The sequence below is a fragment of the Haliotis rubra genome, unplaced genomic scaffold (genome assembly GCF_003918875.1).
Source record: "Haliotis rubra isolate DU_JTF1 unplaced genomic scaffold, ASM391887v1 Scf1194, whole genome shotgun sequence".
Taxonomy (NCBI): domain Eukaryota; kingdom Metazoa; phylum Mollusca; class Gastropoda; order Lepetellida; family Haliotidae; genus Haliotis; species Haliotis rubra.
The window spans coordinates 61,926-87,842 of NW_025765108.1; the positions used below are offsets into that span (position 1 = coordinate 61,926).

Below are 25,917 nucleotides of genomic sequence, written 5' to 3' on the forward strand. Positions count from 1 at the left end.
ATAAAAGACTTACTCCGCCATATAGCTGGAATTAAACAACAACCAACCAGCCAACCAACCGTTTGGAACAAAACAAGTGTGTTTACTGTTCTACCAAGGACCAAAGGGGAGACAAACATGGAGACAATCCTGAAAGGGGAGACAACTCCATACCTGTATCCTAAGCATCAAGATGGCTCTCTGCAACAGCCCGGTTCCACCGTCATCTGATGGGTTCTGCAGAATCTTCACGCTGTCTACATAGGCTGCCTCCTGGCTCTTGTATTTCTCTACTGTCATGGCACCAGTCTGGATGTTCACGTAACTGGAAAACAGCAACAAATTACATACCACTTGCTGGCACTGAGGGACCGTTCATAATTTATGGTGAGAGGGTGGTGGTGATAAGAAGCATGTACAATGTGAATGCCCCCACCCCCACCCCACCTCCTCTAAAATTTATGTACAAAGTAACTGACACCCCCTGCATGTCATATACAAAATCAATGACATCACCACCACTACCCCTAAACATTGATGACCCCCCTACTAGGGCTCTCACGAGTCCAAAATTTGGGACTCGAGTACTCGAGGGGTCAGACCCGACTCGGACCCGAGTACCCGACAATTTGGATGCTTATCTGAAACCAACATTCAGGCATACACGTGGCTGTTCCAACTTCCAATCTACGAATAATGCAACATGTATATGTGAATCTAAACGTTCTTGAATAAGGCAATTGATATTCAATGTCAATGGAAGTATCGATTACCTTTCTATTATTGCACGTGAAGGCAGCGTAAGTGTCACTGTGACCAAGTTGTATGCGATCAATAATGTGATCAATAGAAACCAATCAATGTACTTCTTTTTTCTCTTGGTTATAGGTTTGACTGCGCTTTCAAGATTATTTAATATTAATGTGTCATGCAGTTACGACATATTAGCGACTTTTAAACATTCACCTAGACGATAAGTCACATAATCAATTAACCTTAATCATGGTTAAATTGCGGCAAAACAGGTGCCCAAACTGATATTTAGACAAAGCATTCATTGATTGGTGCTGCATTGGATATCTTGCAAAAATGGATCGACTATGAGACTTAAAGAAATATAATATATAAAACAGGATTGATGTTTATTTGAGACTTCTTATAGTGGAAACATTTTGGTTTCAAACTAAAGACTAACCATTTATTAAGTAACACTACATTGTATTTCTTCTTCCGAAACTCTCCTGAACGGAGATCACGTCAATGGTATTTATTGTGATTAAAACTTTAACTATTTCAGGATTTGGTCTCCAAGTGTGAATGTTATTTCGAATGGGTATGTATGTGTTGATTATTGAATATGTAACAATGAAATACGCTGAATAAGAACGACTGAATATCTATGTAGAAATGAAGTTGAACAACAAGAGTGAAGACTACTTGTATCAAATTGTTTGTTTAATGAACTTAATGCAAGAAGGCAAGAACACAAGGCCAAGTTTTAAAGAACATAGCTTATTATTGAAACACGACACATATCTTTCATTTTTGCTTTAGAATTTGCCGTTAAAAGTGACATAACTTTATCACGAAACAACAAGTCAATAACACAACTTCATGAAATAAAAATATGAATACACACCCGTATGCTTTCACATATAGCCTAACAATATGGATAACATATTTACTTTAAACCAAACAAATTTAAAGTCTGAAACAGCATGAACTTATACTGATACTGAAAATGAAACAATAACTTTAACGTTTTTGTGGACACTGTTCTTGTAGATGTATACAGTCCATCAGTTTGTAATGTCGGGGAAAGCCGGTAAGGCAGGCAAAGGAGCTTGGTGAGGGGTCTCTGTGGGAGTGGCAAGGGGGATCTCTGTTCTAGTGTCATCAGGAGTTTCTTTCTTAATAACAGGGTTCAAGCTTGAGACTGAAGGGGGTTCTTCCTCTTTTAATGCGTCCCGTAGATTCTTGTTTAGGAATATGATTGCGTCTGCAGTCTCCGGACTCAAGGCATCCCGTTGTTTAGTAATGGTGAGTCCGGCAGCAGAGAACGCGCGTTCAGATGGAACACTGGTTCCAGGTATACAGAGATACCTCTTGGCAAGTGATGCTATACGTGGGAACAGGTTCTCATTCTCCCGCCACCAAGATAGCGATAGAGACTTCAAGGTAGACCTTTCTCTCACTCGTGTTTGTGCGTTCAGGAACTCAGTGTATTCTGTTCTGATGTCTCGTTTGTCTTCGATGTCGTCTGATATTTCGATGATGTCACTGAGCAGGAATGACATCGCATCTTCTGATTCACAGAATTTGAATTTCTTCACAGTTGGCTTCGCTGGCTCGAAAGGAGATCCTGGCTCTTCTTTCACACTTACAGCCGTAGGTAGGTCAACGTCGGTACGCGGCTGGTCAACTGCTGCCTGAGTGATGAGGTCAATAACTGCATCCCGGACTTCAGTTCTCTGTTCGGGCTTAAGACACTTCAGGTTTTTGTAGCATGGGTCAAGTGCTGACGCTATCAGGGTAGGGGATTGTAGGAATCCGTCCTGAAAGAGGCGTGAAGAAAGACCGGCGGAGATTCTCGTCTTCATATCACCGATGATGTTGGCATCAACATCTCTCACTACAAGGTGATTGTTAACAAGTGCAGGGACTAAAGGGTAGACCCCAGATGCCGTTGGAAATTCCTCACTACACAGAATTTCTGTTGCTGAAACAAGAGGTTTCAGTGCTATGACAAGCTGGTCCACCAACGTCCAGTGGTTGTCCTTTAGGTCTATGTGTTTGTGTTTCTTGAGAAGGGGATCACAAAGCACTGCAACAATGTCACCATGCAAGAGTGACAGCCGGTCAAGCAGAAAGTAGACGGAATTCCAACGCGTCACAACATCGGTGATGACATGTTTGGGGGTTTTCCTAGTTTTTTCTGATGACTTTCGAGAAACTGTGTTGCCATTGTCGACTTTGCAAAGAAGGCCACAAGTTTGCGTGCATGCATTAGCATGTTTTCAATGCCAGGTACCTTGAACCCATCATGAACAGCAATTAGAGTGTGTGGGCAAAACAGTGGACATGGGGATAGCCAGCCGTTTTTGCTGCAACTGACATGTTTGAAGCATTGTCAGTTGTAATGCCAGACACTGTATTGATACCAAATTCCTCCTGAATTTATTTCAGATTTGCAGCAATTTTTGCACCGGTGTGCCTCTCCTCTACACGTCGTGTTACAAGGATGCATGACTTTAAATTCCAATCTGATAAGTAGTGGGCAGTGACAGTGATATAGCCGTGAGTGGCTACGCTTGTCCACATGTCCGTAGTTAGGGCAACGGCAGGCACTGTTTTGAGTACTGATATTATGTTCTCCTTGCGATCTTCATACGACTTCATGAGGTAATTGTGAATTGCCGCTGCACATGGGACCTGGTAATTTGGGTTCAAAGCTTCACAGAAAGCCCTGAAACCCTCCCCTTTAACAAGGCTTATTGGTCGCATATCTTTAACGCACATAAGCATTGCTTTTTGCGTAATACCTTCATACCATTTCCTGTCAACAGGCTTGCGACTTTTGCTAACAAAATTACCAAACTGCCCCAACGTTGTTTGCTGAGCTGGTTTTCTCTCTACAGAGCTTATTTGCGGGTGCTTACAGGATAAATGCTTGCGCATGGAACTTGTTGTACTACCTGCTTAACTAAGGGAAACACCACAAAGACGGCATTTCGTCTTTTTGGCCACTACATCAAGATCAAAATGCATCCAGACATTGGATTTCTTCTCACGATCATCCATCTTGATTGCGTAAGGCGTTTAGAGTTATCTCCCCTGCGAGTCCTCGAGTCCTGCTTTACCCGTCTCGGCCCCAAGTACCCGAGTACTCGTGAGAGCCCTACCCCCTACCTCCCCACAACAAAATGGGTGCCCCCATAAAATCATCACACACACCCTCAATAACACCACCACCCAACCCCCCTCCCCCCAAAAAATATATCAAATAGATTCTAGTGTATGTGTCACTTTTCTGCTGCAAATTGTCATTACAAAATACATATTGACATGACAAGGACATCATGAAAAGGCATTAAGAAACAGCATCCTATACATCAAACTTGGATCCATGTAACCAAACACATTACCCCCGGGCTCCATCCAATTCAGCATTCATAAATTTCATACCGTCCATTGGTAATTTCAAGTAATTTTCCCTTTGAGATATTGTCAAGATAAGTGTAAAGTGTTAGTAAAACATTACTCTAAACATTGTCAAGTAACACCTGGTAATGTCTGGAGAGATCGGTTATAACGTTGTGGTTTGTTATTATGGGTGAGGTGAGGTGAAATTGGGTTTAACGTCATGCTTGAGAATATTTCTCTCATATGACAACGTGCATGCGTGTGTATGTGCGGCTGCTTGTACTAGCCAAAACTTAAGCTGGTTTTATAGTGCTAGCCCACTGAGATACCATGCCGCAGTGAAGCATGAATACCCCACTTAGACACATTATACTGACTCCCGAGCCAACAAGTCCTTGTTGTAACCATTAATGCCGAGCACCAGGCAGGGACCAACAAGTATCATATTTTAAGGTCTTTTTGTATGACGTGTTTGGGGATCAAACCCGCGACCTTCCGCTCTCCTGGCGGACGCTCTAACCACTACACCACGGAGGCGGTCACCATCAGAAGGAAATAACTCATAGCTACATTGTTGCTTAATGAAGGTGACTAATTAACACCCCCTGTCACTGCAAGCTATTTCTATATGTATTAGTTTCCTGTACATTCATAACTAGACAAGATTTGCTAAATATAGGGCCTTTTTAGGGCAAAGCACATCGAATTAGGACCTTTTCAAGGCTTCAACGAATTTAGGACCTTTTTTAAGTTAAAACTCCAAATTTTTAGGCTTTTTCAATCCTGTGCGAATCAGGAATGTGATTATTGCACTTATATAGTTAAGTCTTTGCACCATTGTGTGTCGTTGCTGGTAGTGAGTGAGTGAGTTAGATTTTACGACGCTTTTAGCAATATTCCAGCAACATTTGGAAAGGAACACAAGAAGCGGGTTTCACACATTGTACCCATGTGGGAATCAAACCCGGGCCTTTGGCGTGACGAGCAAACGCTTTAGCCACTAGGCTACCCCACCTAGACTTATGCCAGTGTTGTAGTGCCAGCCTATAAAGAACGCCATGCCAAATATAGACAAACACGGTATTATTCTGAGCCAACAAACCTAACAGATGGTTCGCGTTCTACCCATTCATGTATTTCTCTGTTTCCTATCAGTATATGTTCAATGTCCTACCTGTACAGAGCGTCCCCGTCCTGAAGATAGGCACCGACTGGGGGCAGACCATCCGAGTCAAGATTCCATTTCTGGCTCGACTTGCTGGGTATGTAACCTGACAACAGGAATGATTGTGGCATACAGTTCAAGTCGGGTTTGTACATGTAGGTTGGATCAGAGGACTGCACGGTATTATCCATGTAACAGGCCATTTCTTCCCCGGTCTAAACTTTCCCCGGGGAGAATCTGGCCTTGGCCAAACTTTCCCTGGGGAGGTTTTGTCCTAGGATATTCTTACCCCGGGAAAGTATGTCCTAGGCCAAAGTTTCACCGGGGAAAGGTCGGCCTATTACACCGGCATACCGGTATATCGCAATACGCCATTCAAACCATACATATTGCAATTTTTTGTATGAGAACTGGTATATTGGGGAAATGAAGTTTTTGTGATTATCTTTATGGTTAAAATTAAAGTCTACACATACTTTCATTCACAACAAATGTTTCCTGCATCATTCAATGACTAAACGACATACTGTCATACTAAAAACTGCATGAAAAAGAAAATAGAAGCCATAAAAATGCAACCTAAGTTTGACATTGCTGTAGAGGGGATTGTAGGGCAAAAGCCCCTGTGGACAAAAACCCGTAAGGACTAAAAACCCAAATGACCATGAGGACCTTTGGACAAAACCCCAAATATGTTTTAACTACTGAGTGATTGACTTAAGTGACATGTTTTGATTGAATCAGTAAAAGAGATTATCAGTGACAGGAATTAACAGGCTTCAATAATCAACTTAATATTTCGTTTGTAAACATTATTAAGGATGAAGCTTCATTATTGATGAAGATTAACTGACTTCAAGAGTATTAAATGTTTAACTTAGTATTTAGATATGGACACATTATTAAGTATCTCAACTCACTGTCATATTACAACTGGTATAAATATATGCTCCATAAACTAAGCAGGCAGTAGCATTCCAGCATGGAGGTATTGAAGAATAATAGGGGTGGTGTCAAGTTGAAGAATAATAGGGGTGGTGTCAAGTTAAGCCAGGAAGGTGATGAGAGGAAAATTAGTGTTCAAATTGTGATGAACCCAGTTTATGCTAGTGCTCATAGGTGCTCATATTGTATGTCATATCGGATAAATAAAATATTTGAATAATAAACAATCTTTATTATTCATTAGGAGCTTTTGGGTTTTTTGTCCAACATGGTGGGGAGTTTTGTCCTAAGGGGGCTTTTGTCCACATAGGTTTTTGTCCGATTAGGGACTCATAATGTAGAAAATAGGATCGACATGTACAATTAGTATCACTGACTGTCAAACACTTAGGTTCCCAATATATCGCAATACGTATCGCAACACGGGTACCTGAATCACAATATATTGCAATACAGTTTATTTGCCAATACACAGACCTAATGAGAGACATGTACCACTGTCAGAAATCCCACAACGCAGCTTTTATCATACTCAGACTCAGCACAGGATGTCATTCCTACTCGTATGGACACCACATCCAATGGTTGGGGACTACCATACCTTTACTCTTAGGGTCCGTTCATAATTTATGGGTGGGGGAAGGGGGGTAGGGGCTTGGGGAAGGTGATGATGATTTTCATAGAAAAGCATGTACAATGTGAATGCCAACACTAAATATTATGTACAAAATATGTGACCACCCCTTGCATGTCATGTACAATATCCATGCCCCCCCCCCCCCTTTTGTAATTTATAATCATATTTGTTTCTTATTTTTGTGTACAAAATTGGTGACCCCACCCTAGTACATTTGTACAAAATTGCTCCAACACACACCTATCCAGAATAAAATGAGTGACCCCCCTTAAAATCATCATCACCACCCCCTAGCCATAAATTATGAACGATCCCTTATGTGGTTAATATGTTTAATTACATGTGCAGACTCATTAAATATGAAACAGTACAATATATTGAAAAGGTGGTGTAAGATGTGACGAATCCTCACATGGAGACTGCTGTGGCAGAGGTACTATGTTTGCCACGTGGAACTCTGGGCCGGAGAATGGGCAGTTGATTGGATAACTGAACAATTTGTTTGCATTTCAACAAACAGAATAAAATAATGGGGCCAAGTTCACCAGCTAATAAAGAGGGCCCCGTTCCTAAAAGCCATCGTAGCGATAAGATCATGGTAACTCCCATACTTTAACATCGACTTACGGCTGTCATAGCGCTACCATCGCTTTGAGGAATGGGGCCCAGTTTACTCGGAAACTGCTCAAAAACCCTGAATAGTCTGAGCAAACTAAAACACTAGATGTCCGTTAACACTTGGGGACAATAAATGTTTGAGGCGGTCCTAGTTTACTCAGAAACTGCTCAAAACCCCTGAATAGTCCGAACAAACTAAAACACTAGATGTCGTTAACACTTGGGGACAATGAATGTTTGAGGCGGGACCTAGTTTACTCAGAAACTGCTCAAAACCCCTGAATAGTCCGAACAAACTAAAACACTAGATGTCGTTAACACTTGGGGACAATGAATGTTTGAGGGCGGGACCTAGTTTACTCAGAAACTGCTCAAAACCCCTGAATAGTCCGAACAAACTAAAACACTAGATGTCCATTAACACTTGGGGACAATAAATGTTTGAGGCGGGGCCCAGTTTACTCAGAAACTGCTCAAAACCCTGAATAGTCTGAACAAACTAAAACACTAGATGTCCATTAACACTTGGGGACAATGAATGTTTGAGGCGGGGACCCAGTTTTCTCAGAAACTGCTCAAAACCCTGAATAGTCTGAACAAACTAAAACACTAGATGTCGTTAACACTTGGGGACAATGAATGTTTGAGGCGGGACCTAGTTTACTCAGAAACTGCTCAAAACCCTGAATAGTCTGAACAAACTAAAACACTAGATGTCAAGTTAACACTTGGGGACAATGAATGTTTGAGGCGGGACCTAGTTTACTCAGAAACTGCTCAAAAACCCTGAATAGTCTGAGCAAACTAAAACACTAGATGTCCATTAACACTTGGGGACAATGAATGTTTGAGGCGGGGCCCAGTTTACTCAGAAACTGCTCAAAACCCTGAATAGTCTGAACAAACTAAAACACTAGATGTCCATTAACACTTGGGGACAATGAATGTTTGAGGCGGGACCTAGTTTACTCAGAAACTGCTCAAAACCCTGAATAGTCTGAACAAACTAAAACACTAGATGTCGTTAACACTTGGGGACAATGAATGTTTGAGGAACGGGACCTAGTTTACTCAGAAACTGCTCAAAAACCCTGAATAGTCCGAACAAACTAAAACACTAGATGTCCATTAACACTTGGGGACAATGAATGTTTGAGGCGGGACCTAGTTTACTCAGAAACTGCTCAAAACCCTGAATAGTCCGAACAAACTAAAACACTAGATGTCGTTAACACTTGGGGACAATAAATGTTTGAGGGGGACCTAGTTTACTCAGAAACTGCTCAAAACCCCTGAATAGTCCGAACAAACTAAAACACTAGATGTCATTAACACTTGGGGACAATGAATGTTTTGAGCGGGACCCAGTTTACTCGGAAACTGCTCAAAAACCCTGAATAGTCTGAGCAAACTAAAACACTAGATGTCCGTTAACACTTGGGGACAATAAATGTTTGAGGCGGTCCTAGTTTACTCAGAAACTGCTCAAAACCCCTGAATAGTCCGAACAAACTAAAACACTAGATGTCGTTAACACTTGGGGACAATAAATGTTTGAGGCGGGACCTAGTTTACTCAGAAACTGCTCAAAACCCCTGAATAGTCCGAACAAACTAAAACACTAGATGTCGTTAACACTTGGGGACAATAAATGTTTGAGGCGGGACCTAGTTTACTCAGAAACTGCTCAAAACCCCTGAATAGTCCGAACAAACTAAAACACTAGATGTCGTTAACACTTGGGGACAATAAATGTTTGAGGCGGGACCTAGTTTACTCAGAAACTGCTCAAAACCCCTGAATAGTCCGAACAAACTAAAACACTAGATGTCGTTAACACTTGGGGACAATGAATGTCCTCCTTAACAAAGGAGTCTTCACAATGGATTTAAAGCTATCAAGTTCCTGTTGCATTTTTATTTCAAGTGGAAGTCTATTCTCTAGGAATGGTAAAGCAGCCTGAAATGTTAGACTGCCGCATATTAGTAAGTTTAGTTTTACCCCGCGTTCAGCAATATTTCATCAACATCATAGCGTGAGACACCAGAAATGGGCTTCACACATTGTAATTTGTAGCCATGTGGGGAACTGAACCTGGGTCTTCAGTATGAATGCTTTAACCATTAGGCTACCCATTGACCCTGATAACTTAAGACCTTTTGAAAGTTTATGTTGGTGAATGAATATGTAACTGTTTCATGTCTTCAAATAAATTTCATTCAAACTTTTAATGTCAGCTTACTAAGAACGCAGGAATACTTCGTGTTGGTTGCTGTTTCCGTCTGAAGAGAAATAGACTGAAAAACAAAGAAACAAATTGTACTTCTAACTTATAAGGAGAGAAGAAATTTAATGATGTTTGATGTTGCTTTAACCCATTCAACTCCGCAGGCCGAATAATCGGCCACAATGTTATGAGTCCCCAGACACCGGTGGCCGATTAATTGGCCAGGCAGTAGTCACGTCAAAATGAGACATAATTTTAGGAACCTACCTGACTTATGATTCATATATTAAATCTATCACATTTCACAATGTCTGAAAACACTTATTTAATTTCAACTGATCATATATTATCTGCAGAATTAAAATTATGAACTATTTTTCGCAATGTTATTGAAAACGATTCTCGGAAACATGCTTCGGCAGTGGATCCACAATAACATTGTCAAAGAGCAAAGTAACGATGTTTCGAGGAAATCATTAAATAATTTGAATAAACTAATGAATAAAATCAACAATAGCATTCATGAAATATTTTTATGTACTAAATTGCTGACCCCCCTTACCTCCCCAGGACAAAATAAGAGACCCCCCTTGCATATCATGTACAAAATCAATGACCCCCCCTTCCCCTTCCCATAATTTCTAAGAGTTAAGAAACTATTTCCCAACTCGACTGACAAATATTTTGTCCCCCCATCCAGGATATCAGCAAACTTTGTTGTGCATGATTCTGAACCACAAGCAAATATTGTCTTTTTTATTTTGTTTGTTGTTTAACTCCACACTCAGCAATAATCCAGCTATGTGGCAGTGGTCTGTAAATAATCGAGCCTGGACCAGACAATCCAGTGATCAATATCATGAGTATCGATCTATGCAATTGGGATACGATGACATGTGTCAAGCGAGTCAGTAAGCCTGACCAACTGATCCTGTTAGTTGCCTCTTACGACTGCTAACACAGATCTTCATCGGTCTACTTCTGAGTAATGATGTCTGTTAGTTGTTACTTTTGGCAATTGGGATATGACGACATGTGTCAAGCAAGTCAGCGAGTCAGACCAAGTGATGCTTTTAGTTGCCTGTAATGACTTCTAACATGGATCTTCATTGGTCTGCTATTGTCACGTTGTTCATTGTGATACAAAAAATAGCATTTCAAGGTTGGAGGTTCAATTTAAACTTCCCTTCCTCTAAAAATCTGAATGCACTTTTCCTGTTTGATAAAAAAAGAAAGAATAGTAATTGAGAGTCAGCTATCATAGGTTGTTAATATGATTTGAAACTTCTGATTGACCAATCACAATTGAGTATTTTCTGAGGTTACAGTTACCTGAGACTTGTATATACAGCCATGGGCCAGACCTCTCTCTGCCGATGACTTGTTGATGATCATAGCATCTTCCATGTCATAGCCCTGAAAGAATCAGGTGGGTATATACTAGGGTTGGGTATCGCCAAAATGTACGTATTGCGATACATTGTAATATGTGTTGGTGTATTGCAATATGTTTTGCAATATATTGTGAAAGTGTAACACATGGGTTAAAGTAGTGAAATTACTGTTTCCTTTCTTTTGAAACAATGCCACTGGCCACTGTCAGGACTCAGACATAATTGTACAAGAGATCAATTGAAAATGTTTCCAATTTGAAGACTTCGCTCTAAAGTTTGGAACTTGAGAAAAAGCGTCAGCAGCTGCATCCGCCAATTTGGTTTGTTTATCCCTACGAGTGATGGTAACAATCTATTTTGTTATTTATATGGTTTAAAAGTCAGGCAAATGCAATTATATGACCAATAAACATTCTCAAAACTATTAATGTGTAACAATATAAAGGAAATACAAATGCTATTAGTAGTTTGAATACATCACGAAAATTACTGATCGTATCGGGAGAATCAGTTTGCAAAAAGTGGACCGCAATATATCGTATTGCGCATTGCGAAGTTCGAATTGCAATATACCGGTTAACCGGTATTATCGCCCACCCCTAGTATATACACCATCAACTCCTCCAACTGTGAGTCAGGGTGTTTGTGTGTTGTTACTGACAAACCAAGGGTTGAAACCTCAGTCACTATTCCAGCGACAGCCAAGGGACAAAACTCTGAACTATGTGTGTGTGTTAGACCACTGTATAACATTAAAATAAGGTACTTTTCCAAAGACAGCAAGATGTCAAATTAAACTAAGGTATCATATTAAGCTATGGTATCACATTAAACTGAGGTATCAAATTAAATTTGGATACCAAATTAAACTAATGTATCACATTACAATAACAGAAGGTTATAAATTACACCAAGGAATCAAATAACATCTAGATTACAAAAAGTGGCTAAATCACAAAAAGGTATAAACAAGTATAAAATAAGAATGAGGTATAAAAAATTACACAACGGTTTTAAATTAAGCCAGTCTTATTTTGATTGAATGTAGGCTGTATAGCTCTACTTACTGTAAAGGATATGACAGGTGTCGCTACTGACTGTATAGGATATGACAGGTGTTGCTACTGACTGTATAGGATATGACAGGTGTTGCTACTCACTGTGTAGGATATGACAGGTGTTGCTACTGACTGTATAGGATATGACAGGTGTTGCTACTCACTGTGTAGGATATGACAGGTGTTGCTACTCACTGTGTAGGATATGACAGGAATAGCAATATTCCAGCAACATCACGGTGGGGGACACCAGAAATGGGCTTCACACATTGTGCCCATGTGGGGATTCGAACCCGGGTCTTCGGCGTGACGAGCCAACGCTTTAACCATTAGGCTACCCCACCAACCCCACTGTGTAGGATATGACAGGTGTCGCTACTGACGTATAGGATATGACAGGTGTTGCTACTCACAGTGTAGGATATGACAGGAATCGTTACTCACTGTATAGGATATGACAGCTATCACAGCGTTGGTGCCAGGAGGGTAGATATCAATACCCAGATCAGAGTAGTATTTAGGCCTGACGAGTGGAGACTGTGGTGTCAAGAGACGGTAGAGCTTGTTGTCGGCGCGGTGGGCGATGTTGTGGCAGGCGGTTCCCAGCGTCTGCTTTGCCATCTAGAACACGATACAACATCTTACATGGCAGTTGGATCTCACCATTAGGGACCGTTCATAATTTATGGCTAGGGGGGGTAGGTGATGATTTTAAGGGGTCACCCATTTTGTTCTGGAGAGGGAGGGGGAAGCAATTTTGTACACGTGTAATATGGGGGGTCAGCAATTTTGTAAATAGATATTATTAAAAATTATGCTTAAAATTTATGGGAAGGGGGGGCATTGATTTTGTACATGACATGCAGGACTCTGAGGGGTCACTTACTTTGGGGTGGGGTCATTCACATTGTACGTGCTTCTCCATAAAAATCAACATCGCCCCCTAGCCATAAATTATGAACGGTCCCTTATATCACATTTGTTGTATCTGACAGCTGTATCTGACATTTGTATTTGACAGTTGTATTTGACAGTGTGATGAGCAGACACTTTAATAACTAGGCTACCCCGGCCCTCCACTAACATTAGAAGTCCCTTTGAGTTCATTTATAGTATAAATACATATATATATCTTCTTCATTCGACGTAGTGAACCTAACAAATTCATCAGATACACCAGAGCCAAATCTGTTCAAATCAGTGAATCCAAAAGGTGACTGGAATGCTGGATGTTCCCTGGACTCACCTGACACAGGTACATGTTCCTGGGACTCACCTGACACTGGTACATGTTCCTGGGACTCACCTGACACTGGTACATGTTCCCTGGACTCACCTGACACTGGTACATGTTCCTGGGACTCACCTGACACTGGTACATGTTCCTGGGACTCACCTGACACTGGTACATGTTCCCTGGACTCACCTGACACTGGTACATGTTCCTGGGACTCACCTGACACTGGTACATGTTCCTGGGACTCACCTGACACAGGTACATGTTCCTGGGACTCACCTGACACTGGTACATGTTCCTGGGACTCACCTGACACTGGTACATGTTCCTGGGACTCACCTGACACTGGTACATGTTCCTGGGACTCACCTGACACTGGTACATGTTCCTGGGACTCACCTGACACTGGTACATGTTCCTGGGACTCACCTGACACTGGTACATGTTCCTGGGACTCACCTGACACTGGTACATGTTCCTGGGACTCACCTGACACTGGTACATGTTCCCTGGACTCACCTGACACTGGTACATGTTCCTGGGACTCACCTGACACTGGTACATGTTCCTGGGACTCACCTGACACTGGCACATGTTCCTGGGACTCACCTGACACTGGCACATGTTCCTGGGACTCACCTGACACTGGTACATGTTCCTGGGACTCACCTGACACTGGTACATGTTCCTGGGACTCACCTGACACTGGTACATGTTCCTGGGACTCACCTGACCTGAAACTGGTACATGTTCCCTGGACTCACCTGACACTGGTACATGTTCCCTGGACTCACCTGAAACGGGTACATGTTCCCTGGACTCACCTGACACTGGTACATGTTCCTGGGACTCACCTGACACTGGTACATGTTCCTGGGACTCACCTGACACTGGTACATGTTCCTGGGACTCACCTGACACTGGTACATGTTCCTGGGACTCACCTGACACTGGTACATGTTCCTGGAACTCACCTGACACTGGTACATGTTCCCTGGACTCACCTGACACTGGTACATGTTCCTGGGACTCACCTGACACTGGTACATGTTCCTGGGACTCACCTGACACTGGTACATGTTCCTGGGACTCACCTGGCACTGGTACATGTTCCTGGGACTCACCTGGCACTGGTACATGTTCCTGGGACTCACCTGGCACTGGTACATGTTCCTGGGACTCACCTGACACTGGTACATGTTCCTGGGACTCACCTGGCACTGGTACATGTTCCTGGGACTCACCCGACACTGGTACATGTTCCTGGGACTCACCTGGCACTGGTACATGTTCCTGGGACTCACCTGACACTGGTACATGTTCCTGGGACTCACCTGACACTGGTACATGTTCCTGGGACTCACCTGACACTGGTACATGTTCCTGGGACTCACCTGACACTGGTACATGTTCCTGGGACTCACCTGACACTGGTACATGTTCCTGGGACTCACCTGGCACTGGTACATGTTCCTGGGACTCTGGTTGAAGTCGGAGAATGGTGTCATATTGGCCAAGAAGCTGAGTATGCTGGTTGGGGCAATTTCCTGATGTGTGGTCACCTTGGAAACAGTTACCATGGTTACTCGCATTGGTCATCAACTCTCACGTAACACCAATATGAAATTTAGTTTGTAATGTTTTGAAATGCCTGGGAGACTAAACGTACTTTGCAGAGATCAGGAAGGATGACAAATACTGAACCTGACATGTATGTAGTTCATAGATCTATGGTGGCTTCCAGGGACACAGGTCTCTAATAACTAATAGAACTTAAACAGGAAGACATGGTCATCAAAATCCTCCACCACACGGTTCCTGTTGTTTAACTCCACCACCACATTCATATCCTGAAAATACATACCAAATTTGGTTTCCCTATCTATACTGGTTTCTGAGAAAATCTGTCCCCATTGGGGATATTGTGCACTGAGTCAAGAAACACACGACAAGGGTCGTATCTCTGTAACAAATTGTAACAAGGTTTACTTTTTACGAACTCCATCAAGGCATTCATGTCCTGAAAACACACATCAAATCTGGTTTCCCTTAACGGTTTCTGAGAAAATTTGTCACCATCATCTCAGACGGACGGACAGAGCTCAAACCTATATCCCCTTCACTTTGTGGCGGGGGATAGTAATCTAGGATTGTTTTGGTCATAGGACAACTAATCTGAGAACACATCATCCTCCATGAGAAAGAGTGAGTGAGTTAAGTGTTACGCCGCACCCAGCAATATTACAGCTATACGGCGGCGGTCTTTAAATAATCGGATCGGGACCAGACAATCCAGGGATCAACAGCATGAACATCAATCTACGCAATTGGGATACGATGACATGTGTCAACCCAATCCCATTAGTCGCCTCTTACGACAAGCATGGGTTACTGAAGATTAATTCTAAACTGGATCTTCACGGGTCTTACATGAGAAAGAACTGTATGATCTAGCTAAAGTCTCTTATTTCATTCATTGCAGACAAACACAGGCAGTTGTCTGATAAACTGTTTGTTGTTTGCACACTCGGTGATTTTTAATCCGATTTAAGTGGTGGTGGTCTGCTGGGATACGATGGCATGTGTCAAACAAGTCAGCAAGTCTGACCACCCAATCCTGCTAGCCGCCTCTTATGACAAGCATGGGATGCCTAAGACCAATTCTAACCGGGATCTTCCCAGGTCTGACAGTCACTGGAAACATGACAGTAGACATAATCACGTAATGCTAATACAACACTCTCACCATGGGTGAGGTGAGGTGATATTGGGTTTAACGTCGTGCTGGAGAATATTTTGCTCATACCGGTATGTCGACGTGAATGCGTGTGTATGTGTATGCGCGGCTGCTTGTACTAGCCCAGACTGAAGCTGGTGTTATAGTGCTAGCCCACTGAGATACCATGGCGCAGTGAAGCATGAATACCCCACTCAGACACATTATACTGACTCCGAGCCGACCAGTCCTTGTTGTACCCATTAATGCCGAGCACCAGGCAGGGACCAACAAGTACCATATTTTAACGTCTTTTGGTATGACGCGTCCGGGGATCGAACCCACGACCTTCCGCTCTCCAGGCGGACGCTCTAACCACTACACCACAGAGGCGGTCTCACCATGGGTGAACCAGCCACTACTTACCCCGGAGTGGAACTCCTCCTCCGTGATGCAGATATCGAGGTAGACCTGCTCGAACGTGCCTATCATTTCCACCATCCCCAGACTTAGGTTGAGGACGGGCCGCATCATCCTGGTGGGGCCCATGAACAGGTAGACTGCTGGATACTGGCTGGCAAACTCGGTCTTGGGAACCAGGCAGATCTCCAGAATAGCCGGCACCTAGGGAGAAGAGACCATTGTCATAAGAGGCAACTTCCAGGATTGGGTGGTAAGGCTTGCTGACTTGGTTGACACATGTCATCCTATCACAATTGAGAAAAGCGATGCCCATGACGTTGATCACTACATTAGATTATTACAGATCTCTGACACATTGCTGGAATATTGCTGAGTGCAGCGTTTAAGTGAATGAGTGAGCGACTGAGTTTACTTTTATGCCGCTTTTAGCAATGTCACAGCAGGGAACACCAGAAATGGTCTTCACACATTGTACCCATGTGGGTAATTGAACTCGGGTCTCACGCGTGACAAGCGAATGCTTTAACCACTAGGCTACTCCACAGCTCCTGTAGCGTTAAACAAACAAACAACACACACAAACACAATTACAGCTTCAGCCATCTCAACTAGCACAGTACTGTTATTCATGCACGATCAGGCTGACAGACTAGAAGGGTTGACAGCTTCGACCTAATTGCGGTAATAAAACCGACCATGTCGGTCATGTAACTGACCTTATCAATTCCCTTGACTTTCATGACGCGAAGTCTATCACAGAAGTTTTTAGCAAGGTTGTCGCTGATGTACCCAACAGGGATGCCATCCAAGTAGACGGGGTAGCTGCCCTTCACCGTGCCTGGAGATCTGTCTTCCAGTCGACACAATCCTGCGTCCTCCATCACCGTCAGGAGGTGCGTCTTCTTGTGCTGCACCGTCACAACCTGTAACAACAGTTTACAGCCCTTCTTAACAACAACACAGATTACAACCTCTATTAACAACCACATAGTTTCCATTGATAACAATCACACGGCTTCCAATCCCTCTTAACAACCACCCAACTTACAACCTCTCTCAACAACCACACCGATTACAACCTCTCTCCACAACAAAACAGATTAAAAGCTCTCTAGTCCCACCACTCTCTCTACGACCCCCATCTCTAGCCCCTCCCCTCTCTACAACAACCCCCATCTCTAGTCCCTGCCCACTCTCTACAACGACCCCATCTCTAGTCCCTTCCCACTCTCTACAACGACCCCATCTCTAGCCCCACCCCTCTGTATGACCCCTATCTCTAGCCCCTCCCCTCTCTGTCTACAACGACCCTATCTCTTGCCCCTCCCCCTTACTACAATGACCCTATCTCTAGCCCCTCCCCTCTATGACCCCATCTCTAGCCCCACCCCTCTCTGTACGACCCTATCTTTAGCCCTTCCCCTCTCTACAACAACCTCATCTCTAGCCGCTCCCCCTCTCTACGACTCCATTTCTAGCCACACCCCTCTCTGTACTACCCCTATCTCTAGCATCCTCCACCATCCCCTCTGCAACGACCCCCATCTCTAGCCCCTCCCCTTTCTGAACAACAACCCCAATCTCAGAACGTATACAACGACCCGTCTCTGCCACCAACCTGACAGCTATGAGTGAGATGGTTCATCAGGCCACATGGAGCGCCATCTGGTGTGTGTACAGGGCAAATGAAACCTGAAAGAAAGATTTTATGGAATTTGATTCTGATTGAACATATTCCTCTGACTGACTGACTGAGTTTGGTTTTACGCCGCTTTTAGCAATATTCCAGCAACATCACGGCGGGGGACACCAGAGAGGTAAATGTATGGGCTTCACACATTGTACCCATGTGGGGATTCGAACCCGGGTCTTCGGCGTGACGAGCCAAACCACATTCCTCTGCTTGTCAAATCATCATAATAGGGGCGGTGAGGTAGCCTAGTGGATAAAGCGTTGGCGCATCACGCCGAAGACCTGGGTTCGATTCCCCACATGGGTACAATGTGTGAAGCCCATACATTTACCTCTCTCAGCGAATACCTTAAGGAAATCGTTGTAATCCAGGGTAAATCTGTATCTTTCTTGGTAAATTTGCTAATGGTTACAATTTTGTGTTACAGTTTCTCCAGACAAAATGTCTCCCGCCATGATATTGCTGGAATATTGCTAACAGTGGCGTAAAACCAAACTCACTCACTCACTATCATCATAATAATCAGCAAAACATATCCAGTTATAACCACTTGATGAGTCCAATCCATGGATATTCTCATGCCAGTAAACTTTCCTTCCAAAGTTGGAGAAGCCACCCAGTAGTGTGTTAATAATGTAGCCAATAACATGACAGAGGTTTGTAAATAATCAAGTCTGGATCACACAATCAAGTGTCCTGCATAGATTTATGAAATTGGAGTATGACTGATTCGATAAGTTGTCTCCGAAGAGCATGGGTTACTTGTGTTTGCCTACAAAACTAGGGTTCAAAAGACATTGAACCATTTATTTAAATGGTCAAGAAACGTCCAGTTTTTTATTTCAAGAGTCCTGAAACCCACAATTATTCATCCCATGGGTCCAGAGACGTCCAATTATTTATCTAAGGGTCCTTAACAAACCATAGGGAGTGGTACAGTAATAAAAGTTGTGTATTGTAAGATTAATAGCTACATTTAAAACAGGAGTTATACATATTTCTTGTAGAGAATTTTACACAGTGAATATCACTGTGAGTGAGTGAGTTTAGTTTTACGCCACACTCAGCAATATTCCAGCTATATGGCGGCGGTCTGTAAATAATCGAGTCTGGACCAGACAATCCAGTGATCAACAGCATGAGCATCAATCTGCACAATTGGGAACCGAGCCTGACCACCCGATCCCGTTAGTCGCCTCAACCAAAATTAGAGGGTTTTTTAAGTTTGTTTTAGCCGAAATTAGTCGCCTCTTACGACAAGCATGGGTTACTGAAGGTTCATTCTAACCCGGACCTTCTCAGGTCAAATATCACTGTGCATCTCAAGGGGCACAATAAATATATATTAACCCTGGGTTGCTGAAGACCAATTACAACTTGTATCTTCTCAAGTGGGATGGGAGGTGAGGGTTTGAGGTTTGTGGTTTGTGAGTTGAGGGTTGTGAGTTGAGGGTTGAGGGCGGAGGTTTGAGGTTTGTGGTTTGTGAGTTGAGGGTTGTGAGTTGAGGGTTGAGGGCGGAGGTTTGAGGTTTGTGGTTTGTGGGTTGAGGTTTGGAGGTTGAGGGTATATAGGCATCCACACTGACAAGACATGACAGCCTGGGGACACTGTTACAACCAAACTATTGACAATAGACTAACCCCAGGCTTCGGGGCGGAGCTTGCGGACTCCTGTGGACCTCATGGTGGTGAAGACCGCTCCTCGGTGGACACACCGGAAGTGGGACAGGAACCGGAAGAAGTTGAGTTTGTCAGCCACAATGGCGAAGCCATTATACTGGAATGAGACATGGGAAACTCATTATTTTGATGTGTCAGTGGAAGTAAACATTGACACAGTGGCAGCAGTCACACACCCTGATGCCAGAAACCTGCATAAGCCCTAACACCTGACCCCTCATACTTGCAGTTCCAGACAGTAACACAAAACATGCATCAGAGACCCACATCCAGGCCTGCACACAATGATTAAAACACTTGCATGAGCCCAACTAACTGATCCCCATATATGCACAAGCACCCAAACGTGACCAGTACACTTGCAAAACACACACACACACACACACCCCATCCTATACACCTGCATGAGTCCCACACCCTGACACCCACTCCTACATGACAACCACATTGTGATCCCACACCTGCATGACACCCCACCTGCATGACACCCACAACCTGATCCCACACCTGCATGACACCCACATCAGACCCCAGACCTGCACCACACCCACAACTTGATCCCACACCTGCCTGACACCCACACCCTGATGCCACACCTGCATGACACCCACACCTGATCCCACACCTGCATGACACCCAAACCCTGATTCCACACCTGCCTGACACCCACACCTTGATGCCACACCTGCATGACACCCACACCTGATGCGTCACCTGCGTGACACCCAAACCCTGATACCACACCTGCAAGACACCCACATCCTGATCCCACACCTGCATGACATCCACACCTGATCCCACCCCAAACCCGGATCCCACACCTGCATGACACCCACACCCTGATCCCACACCTGCATGACACCCACACCCTGATCCCACACCTGCATGACACCCACACCCTGATCCCATACCTGCATGACACCTACACCCTGATCCCATACCTGCATGACACCCACACCTTGATCCCATACCTGCATGACACCCCTACCCTGATCCCACACCTTCATGAGTCATACACCTTGACCCCCATGGCTGCATGACTTTCACATCCTGTCCCCCAGACCTGTATGACTCCCATTTCCTGACCCCATACCTGCATGAGTCCCACACCCTGACCCCCAAACCTGCATGAGTTCATACCCTGACCCCCAAACCTGCATGAGTTCATACCCTGACCCCCATACCTGCATGAGTCCATACCCTGACCCCCATACCTGCATGAGTCCATACCCTGACCCCCATACCTGCATGAGTCCCATATCCTGACCCCCATACCTGCATGTCTCACGCCCTCACCCCCACACCTGAATGAGTCCATACCCTGACCCCCATACCTGCATGAGTCCCAGACCAGATCGAGATGTCAGGTTTCCAGTGGACAGGAGATACTGTACACTCCTCGTCACTTCACACTTGTCTCCACCTGACTGTGACAGTGCACGCTGAAAGGCAGCTGAAATACATTCATTATGTTAGTGTTACCATGGAAACAGTACAATTATGAGAGATTATTCAATTTTAACATGATAAAGGATACTTTTAAAGAATCATTTGTTTCTACATTCACAAGGCTCAGACAACTAGCTATTAGACCATGCATTATGTCCCTATTTCCAAGATCAATATATCACATCAACAATGAGACCCATATCCAAACACCTACGTCGAGACCCATATTCCACACCTTCACTGAGACCCATATCCCACACCTACACCAAGACCCATATCCCACACTGAGACCCATATCCCACACCTACACTGGACCCATATCCCACAACTACACTGAGACCCATATCCCACTCTGAGACCCATATCTCACACCTACACTGAGACCCATATCCCACACCTACACTGAGACCCATATCCCACACCTACACTGTGACCCATATCCCACACCTACACTGAGACCCATATCCCACACTGAGACCCATATCCCACACCTACACTGAGACCCATATCCCACACCTACACTGAGACCCATATCCCACACCTACACTGAGACCCATATCCCACACTGAGACCCATATCTCACACCTACACTGAGACCCATATCCCACACCTACACTGAGACCCATATCCCATGCCAAGACCCATATCTCACACCTACACTGAGACCCATATACCACACCTACACTGAGACCTATATCCCACACCGAGACCCATATATCACACCTACACTGAGACCCATATCCTACACTGAGACCCATATCCTACACTGAGACCCATATCTCACACCTACACTGAGACCCATACCCCACACTGAGACCCATATCTCAAACCTACACTGAGACCCATATCCTACACTGAGACCAATATCTCACACCTACACTGAGACCCATATCCCACACTGAGACCCATATCTCACACCTACACTGAGACCCATATCCCACACTGAGACCCATATCTCACACCTACACTGGACCCATATCCCACACTTACACTGGACCCATATCCCACACCTTCACTGGACCCATATCCCACACCTACACTGAGACCCATATCCCACACTGAGACCCATATCCCACACCTACACTGGACTCATATCCCACACCTACACTGAGTCCCATATCCCACACTGGACCTACACCCACACCCATATCCCATACCTACACTGAGACCCATATCCCACACTGAGACCCATATCCCACACCTACACTGAGACCCATATCCCACACCTACACTGAGACCCATATCCCACACCTACACTGAGACCCATATCCCACACCTACACTGAGACCATATCCCACACCTACACTGAGACCCATATCCCACACCTACACTGAGACCATATCCCATACTGAGACCCATATCCCACACCTACACTGAGACCCATATCCCACACCTACACTGAGACCATATCCCATACTGAGACCCATATCCCACACCTACACTGAGACCCATATCCCACACCTACACTGAGACCCATATCCCACACTGAGACCCATATCCCACACCTACACTGGACCCATATCCCACACCTACACTGAGACCCATATCCCACACCCACACTGAGACCCATATCCCACACCTACACTGAGACCCATATCCCACACTTACACTGAGACCCATATCCCACACCTACACACGACCCATATCCCACACCCACACACGACCCATATCCCACACCTACACTGGACCCATATCCCACACCTACACCGAGACCCATATCCCACACCTACACTGAGACCCATATCCCACACCTACACTGAGACCCATATCCCACACCTACACTGAGACCCATATCCCACACTGAGACCCATATCCAACACCTACACTGGATCCATATCCCACACCTACACTGAGACCCATATCCCACACCAAGACCCATATCCCACACCCACACTGAGACCCATATCCCACACCTACACTGAGACCCATATCCCACACTTACACTGAGACCCATATCCCACACCTACACACGACCCATATCCCCCACCTACACACGACCCATATCCCACACCTACACTGGACCCATATCCCACACCTACACCGAGACCCACACTAGTCCTGAATGTGCCCCACTCACCAGGTGTGAGCTCAAAGTCATCCACTGCTTCAGCAGCCTTCTGTATCACCAACTTCACCCTCATGAGGAAGTCATTCATCTTCTCCTGCAACACACATCAATCCCATATCAGTTTGGTATCTATCACACATCATTCTTGTCAGGTATATCACACATCCTTACTATTCATCACATATGTTCCATGTCAATTGCATATCCTAAACATCAGTAACATATGCACCATGTCAGGTACACATCCTCCACGTATGTCACATATCTGTGACATTAGTCACATATCCCCCCCATGTCAGTCACATATCCTAAACATCAGTCACACATCTGCAATGTTAGTCACATAACTGTTACAAAGGAAAGCCAGCCATATATACTTCACACATCAGTCGCAAACCTGTGACACGTCACACACTGGTCACACCTGTCACATGACACACACTGCTCAAACCTGTCACATGACACACACTGGTCACATCTGTCACATGACACATTCTGGTCACAAACCTGTCACATGAAACACACTGGTCACAAACCTGTCACATGACACACACTGGTCACAAACCTGTCACATGACACACACTGGTCACAAACCTGTCACATGGCACAGACTGGTAACAAACCAGTCACATGACACACACTGGTAACAAACCAGTCACATGACACACACTGGTCACATGACACACACCGGTCACAAACCAGTCACATGACACACACCGGTCACAAACCAGTCACATGACACACACTGTCACAAAGTCACATGACACACACCTGGTCACAAACCAGTCACATGACACACACTGGTCACAAACCAGTCACATGACACACACTGGTCACAAACCAGTCACATGACACACACCTGTCACATGACACACACTGGTCACAAACCTGTCACATGACACACACTGGTAACAAACCTGTCACATGACACACACTGGTAACAAAGTCACATGACACACACTGGTCACAAACCTGTCACATGACACACACTGGTCACAAACCTGTGTCACATGACACACACTGGTAACAAACCAGTCACATGACACACACCGGTCACAAACATGTCACATGACACACATTGGTCACAAACCTGTCACATGACACACACTGGTAACAAACCAGTCACATGACACACACTGGTCACAAACCAGTCACATGACACACACTGGTCACATGACACACACCGGTCACAAACCTGTCACATGACACACACTGGTCACATGACATGACACACTGGTCACAAACCTGTCACATGACACACACTGGTCACAAACCTGTCACATGACACACACTGGTCACAAACCAGTCACATGACACACACTGGTCACAAACCAGTCACATGACACACATTGGTCACAAACCAGTCACATGACACACACTGGTAACAAACCAGTCACATGACACACACTGGTAACAAACCTGTCACATGACACACCATATTAAACACACACTTTTCATGGCATAATTCAACTGTCTCTTATCTCAATGCCGAACACCTGCTGTCTGGGTTTACCTTGATGACCATCAGCATGAGATGTCCGGACAACAACAGTTCATGGTTCATGGGGTTGTCGGGGGAATCAGCAGCACACTCGCCCTTCGTGAACGCGTACAACTTCCTCGCCATGTGACTGCAGTCAGACAAGGAGTGAGTGAGTTTAGTTTTACACTGCTCTCAGCAATATTCAAGCAATATGATGGCGGTCTGTAAATAATCGCGTCTGGACTAGACAATCCAGTGATCAACAGCATGACCATCAATCTACGCAACTGGGATATGATGACATGTGTCAACCAAGTCAGCGAGTCTGACCACCCGGTTCCGTTAGTCGCCTCGAACAACAAGCATGGGTTAATGAAGACCAATTCTAACCCGGACCTTCACGGGTATGCACTCAGAGACAGCCATGTAAGACCACATGAAAACTATAGCACGTAGCCAACACATTTGAGTCTACCAGTCCAAATCTGTCTCTTGACATCATTCCATCAAAATCTTAGCATAACATGTGTTCTTCTAACAACAAAGTCGACTAGACCAAAATAAAATTTTAATAGTCTCAGGCTATTTGCTTGTTCCTTAAGTGGAAGTCTAGCACTGTTGACAGTCTTGGGCAAGTATATTGTTTCCCAATTTAAACTAAAACAACAAAATTTAAGCTGTCATAAGAATTTATTAACCTAAATGTCCATATGTTGAGTGAGTGAGTATGGTTTTACACAGCAATATTCCAGCAATATTTAGCAGGGGACACCAGAAATGGGCTTCACACATTGAACCATGTGAGGAATCGAACCCGGGTCTTCGGTGGGATGAGCGAACGCTTTAACCACTAGGCTACCCTATTGTCCCCAACATTTTGAAGCTGATGGAGAGGAACCTAACCAATGACATAAAAAAATACTCACATGAGAAAGTCAAACTTTTCTTTGTTGGATCTAAGATGCATGCACACAATATGTCTGAAAAAATAATAACATCAAC

At 44.4% G+C, this 25,917-nt stretch overlaps 1 protein-coding gene across 1 annotated transcript in view; it reads right to left on the bottom strand.

The window, feature by feature from the left end:
- Positions 1 to 25,917, bottom strand: part of LOC124261445 (DNA-directed RNA polymerase I subunit RPA2-like) — a 60,369-nt gene that overhangs the window by 8,679 nt on the left and 25,773 nt on the right. Inside the window, 14 exon segments of the mRNA XM_046695763.1 lie at positions 154 to 304; positions 5,297 to 5,393; positions 9,730 to 9,784; positions 11,047 to 11,130; positions 12,611 to 12,787; positions 14,858 to 14,965; positions 16,546 to 16,743; positions 17,259 to 17,465; positions 18,161 to 18,234; positions 19,877 to 20,012; positions 21,250 to 21,368; positions 23,442 to 23,526; positions 24,946 to 25,063; positions 25,842 to 25,895. Of these exon segments, the coding sequence (XP_046551719.1) occupies positions 154 to 304; positions 5,297 to 5,393; positions 9,730 to 9,784; positions 11,047 to 11,130; positions 12,611 to 12,787; positions 14,858 to 14,965; positions 16,546 to 16,743; positions 17,259 to 17,465; positions 18,161 to 18,234; positions 19,877 to 20,012; positions 21,250 to 21,368; positions 23,442 to 23,526; positions 24,946 to 25,063; positions 25,842 to 25,895 (1,663 nt within the window).